Source organism: Frankliniella occidentalis, unplaced genomic scaffold (assembly GCF_000697945.3).
Source record: "Frankliniella occidentalis isolate FOCC.00 unplaced genomic scaffold, Focc_3.1 Scaffold52, whole genome shotgun sequence".
In the NCBI taxonomy this organism is placed as follows: domain Eukaryota; kingdom Metazoa; phylum Arthropoda; class Insecta; order Thysanoptera; family Thripidae; genus Frankliniella; species Frankliniella occidentalis.
Window position 1 is genome coordinate 292,375 of NW_026267182.1, and position 4,742 is coordinate 297,116.

The 4,742-nt window shown below is 50.9% G+C and overlaps 1 protein-coding gene across 1 annotated transcript in view; it reads left to right on the top strand.

Moving 5' to 3' along the window:
• The window catches only part of LOC113205262 (cholecystokinin receptor-like), a 198,744-nt gene that overhangs the window by 132,392 nt on the left and 61,610 nt on the right, over positions 1–4,742 (top strand). The window contains exon 3 of the mRNA XM_052267445.1: positions 2,549–2,663. Coding sequence (XP_052123405.1) covers positions 2,549–2,663 — 115 coding nt within the window. The remainder of the gene's footprint in view (positions 1–2,548; positions 2,664–4,742) is intronic.

Consider the following 4,742-nt stretch of genomic DNA (forward strand, 5'->3'; position numbering starts at 1 on the left):
GAGAGAGAGAGAGAGAGAGAGAGAGAGAGAGAGAGAGAGAGAGAAAAAGGGGGGGCGGGGAGCAAAGAGAAACAGAAACCCGCGAGTAGGAGACGGAAGCGAATGTCTCATGGGGGAAAGAACTCAACGCACGCATGACGAACTATCGGAAATATCGGTTCCTAAACCGAGACTCGAAATATTTGTTTCGCTGTGGGCCCTATACCTACAATAAGTCCCTCACTCGAACGACTGGCCACCGTGCCTGTTTACGTCGGTGGGCGAGCATGCCGGTCCGCCTCATCTCGAGCACCTGTCCATAAAGCTCCCTCCCTTTTTTTCCTTTTCACTTTACTACAGTTGGGCTGCCCCCCGCAGCAGGCCTCATCTCTTTCTTTTACTCTTTTTTTCCTCTTTCCTCATCCGATCATTGAGACCCATTGTGCTCGTCGAAAGGCCGTCGGCGGAACGATCCTGTCCCTCGTTGATTGAAACAGACGCGCGTCTGATGCTTGGCCCGCGCGTCCCACCGTTCGGCCATTTCATTGAGCAGCGCTCTACACGATTAAAACAAGTGTCTTATGCTTTGAGGAAAAGGGGAAAACTTTGCGGACCTTCCATAATTTTAGGAAAACGCCTTAGATTGTGAATAACCCCCTCAAAAAGTGGAAGTCAATCCTACATTCTTTTCGATTTTTTCGAAATCTGCGGAGCTTTCCTTACTCCTATGTGTTTCGTGAAAGTTGTCCCTTTTCCCTCAAAAAATAAGGTACAGCTCAGGTGAAGCAACGGATAAAAAAGTTTCTGACACGGACGTTTTAAAACTTTTAAACGTTTTTTATGGTGGAAAAAGAAATCGAGCAGTAAGAATTTGAGGGTAAAGCGGAATTCTAAAGTGGGATTTAGACAGCAGAGAATACAGGGTGGGTGATACGCGCCGTGGTTTTTTTTCTGCTTATACTGTACCGCATTCATGCGTGCGGACGGGTTGCCTACCCTCACACCAGGCCGTAAGGTGCCATGGCGAACGACGATAGGCAAGCCCGCCCGCCCGCATGAATCCGGTACAGTAGAAGCAGAAAAAAAAACCCGTCCCGGATCACCCACCCTGTACACGGATTTCTAAGTGAAACGGATATAACGATAAGGATGCGTGATGTCTGCATCGTTGTTGTGGCTCGACCCACTTATCACCGCCGCGTCAGCTGCTCCCGCCTCCGGGTGATCGATGGCGCGGTTGGACGGCGGCGCGTCAGTCGGCTGATGCACTGGGGCCAGTGGGGCCAGAGGCTCCGTGGAGAAATGCGAGAGCACGGGATAAGACCTTCGAATTTCGATTTAGAAATAATGTTTTTTTTTTTTTCAATTTGTTTGACTTTTCAGAAATTTTGGGGTTAAAATTAGATACGATAACCAAAACTGTGATTGCTTTCTCCCCCGTTGGTTTTTTTCTGCTTACGTGTGCGACGACCTTGTCCACGCGTTTGCGACCACCACCATTTTCTGCTAGGTGTGCGGGGTGCGGTCGGCTGCGGTCACCTTCTCCTTGCACTGTCCCCGAGGGACGGGCAGAGAGACACGAGGACTGTGTCCGGCTGAGCTCGGGCCCGCCGGCCGATCCGGGTGGAACACCGCAGCCCGGGGTGCGGCGGAGCCTATCGCCGGCGGGAGGCTGTCAGGTGGGAAAGGGACGCTGTAATCCGGACGCGTGGGCCGGAGCCACGGATATTACTCGCCGGAATAACACTGTCACGCGGCTGGAACATGGGTGAGGGCTTTATAGTGCGGCACCTGGTGCTCGAGTGTGAGCATGTGTGCGTGTGTGCGATAGCGGATGTGTGGCTCACATACTGCTCTACCATCCGGTGGCCAGTGTCAGCAAAAATGCGCCAGGATAACTTTTTAGCTCTCATTGATGTGTTCTTAGATTTCAATTTTTTAAATGGACCTGTACTCGGTACAAAAAAGACAACAGCATTTCGGAAAAAAATATAGTTATAATGACTGGTGCGACAGCTCTCTGCTGCAAGTACACTTGTGAAATTCTAAGTGCAGTACCGCACGACAGCAAACAATATATAAACTTCAGGTACACGATGTGCGCGTTCGTTCTGCTTCGTAGCAGATGTGCAGTGTCTATGCGGTCCTTTCCCTCCCCCCGCAAACTCCATATAAAAAGTGATGTTTGTTGTATTAAAACAAGTTGAATACGGAAACTAAACTTTTGAAAACTTCTGCGCAAAATTTTGCAGCGCAGGACATTGCCATAACTCCCACCCCGACCCTCATCCTGCCCGAATCAGGGAACGACGCGTCAGGGGAGAAAAATATTAGTAGCGTTTACGGGAACACTTTCCGTGCAAAATGTTCTTAAGTTACGATTTCAAATTGTTAAAGTGCCGAGGAGTTTTCTGAACAGAAAAAGAATGCCCTATCATAAGCTTACTGTACCCATAAATTAAAAACACTGTTTGTAAAATTTGTAATTTTTTTTGTTAGGAAAATAATTGCACTTTTACAATGTTTTCCACAATGCGTCTGAGTTTGTCGTTGCTTTGTCTGTTGCCAGGCCGTGTCGGATCTGCTGCTCGGCGTATTCTGCATGCCGTTCACCCTGCTGGGCCAACTGCTCAAGAACTTCGTCTTCGGCGCCGCCATGTGCAAGCTCATCCCTTACTTCCAAGGTAAGCTGCTCCGCCCTGCCGCCTCGTGCTCCCGTAGCTCCGAAATATAATATTTATTTTGATTTTCTCGGAAGTGCACACACACAAAAGAAAGATTTACTGTCACAGCAGCACAGCAAGTAGATACGTTTTTTGCAAATGTATTGATGACCTAATTAGTCGCTGAAACAACTATATCGCTATTCTAACCTGCTTACCTGCTGACGCAGTCGAGTATCAGCTTAAAGAGCTTATGTTTCCTCCCATCCGGATATTATTTCTCATCAATTTGTGTGTGTCAATATCAGCGAATCTTCTTTCCCGTTGATGGCGAGTAGTATGCGGCCCGTATAATGGGGTGAAAAGTTGGTTGCTGAAATCTGTCAGCGTGATGAGGACCTGGATGGATGCAAATGAGTCTCCGGCCGAGAATCATCCATAGGGATGTGTCCAACCCGTGTAGCGCTTGCGGCCGGTCGTGAGAGGGCGTAACTCGGGGCGTAACAGCGCACGGTTTGTGCGAGAGAGTGAGCGAGAGAGATAGAGAGTCTCCCTCTCTAACACACACACACTCTCAAACACGCGCACGCACGCGGACCTTTGTCATTTAGTCTCCCCCTCAAAGTCAAACTGTTTGCTGAATGTCCACTCCACGTTGGTAGCCTTGCGCCTTTAAGTTTGTGGGCGTGAAAGGGGATTGGGAAAAGGGGAGGGGGGTGGAGGAGGAGCCGGCCAACAACGAACGCCCTGTGCCGCGTTCCTGGGATGTTATATCGTCGTCCTCGGCGTATCTCGCGGGCGCAATAGCCTGTTGTTAAACGGCTTTCCCGGTTTCTTTTCATATTCCCAACCAACAATCTAAATTATTAAAAAAAGTTCCGGGCCCTGTGTCGCTTGCGCGCCGGGGGCAGCAGGCAGTAAGTGACGCCCATTTCCGCGCCCTTTCATCTCCGGGCACGGGGGTGGCAGCCACTTCCTGGAGCAGCGGGCCACTGCGAGAGTGGAAGTTCCCCTGAACACGCCGGGCCATTATGCTGAAAACTTGCTTTTATATCGTGTTGGCCGTACTAACTTGTTGGGACGGTGCGCTCTGTTATGGTCCAGAGGGAGACGGAGGACAGTGGGGAGGAGGGGAGAGATCTTCAAGCCGCAGCAGCATCCACGCACGTGTGCCTCTCCCTCCCCGATCAGTTCAGGACCCGCCCCGTGCCGGGCTGTAGGCGCCGCGCCGCCCTGCGGGCTGGCTGGGGAAGCAGGGCTAACTCCGCCGCCAGTTCTTGGACCCAATTCGATTCCCTGTCTTTTGAAGATCGTTTTGCGCGAGCTCAACCTTGCCCGGGGTCGAGTGGCGCGGAAAGAAGAAGAAGAAAAAAATGTAGGCCCCCTTCTCGATGTTAAAGTGCTGGATCGGTCGGGGCCCCCGGCCCGGCTTTCCTGGAGCCATGAAGGTTTGGTCTTGTTTCTACAAGGAAAGGGAAAACCTGTTGCTCCAAGAAAATGAAACGAGAAAATAAGGGACGTTGATGTATGGTTAGCTCGATGGTTTGCCATGCGTAGTTAACAGTTTGTCAGGAAGTCCGCATGAAGGGGGAGCTTTCTTCAAAAGTCTCGGACACAATGCAAACAAACTCAGACAGTAGAATAAGGTATAGGGGACGTGTGAAATATCGTCGTAGTATTCGCCTCGAGAAAAGTCAGCACCTCACCCCGCCTGCATCACCGAGGGCCACTTCGTGAGGTAGTCGGAGCAGTGAGGTGGGGCTGGCGACAAGCGTGGCTCACCTCTCACCATGCCAGCCGGATGCTGTTGACAGGATCCTCCGGGAAGCTTAGGGGTAGCGAGCGGTCCCCCTCTGCACTCCCAGATTCGCTGACGCGACAGGGGCACGGATGGGCCCAAGGGCAGCAGGGACCTCGTGCCTTCAAAGCAGTGTGTCGGGTTTGTACTCTGCGATGCGCTGCCCGGTGCAAAGTATGCTGGGCTAGTGCGCCGCAACACATTTAGAAAATGCTTCTTTTGATTTCAAGGAAATTCCACTGAAAAACTGATTCTATATTACTTATAGCCTAAGAAATTTCCAATGGATTTTTCATTTTACC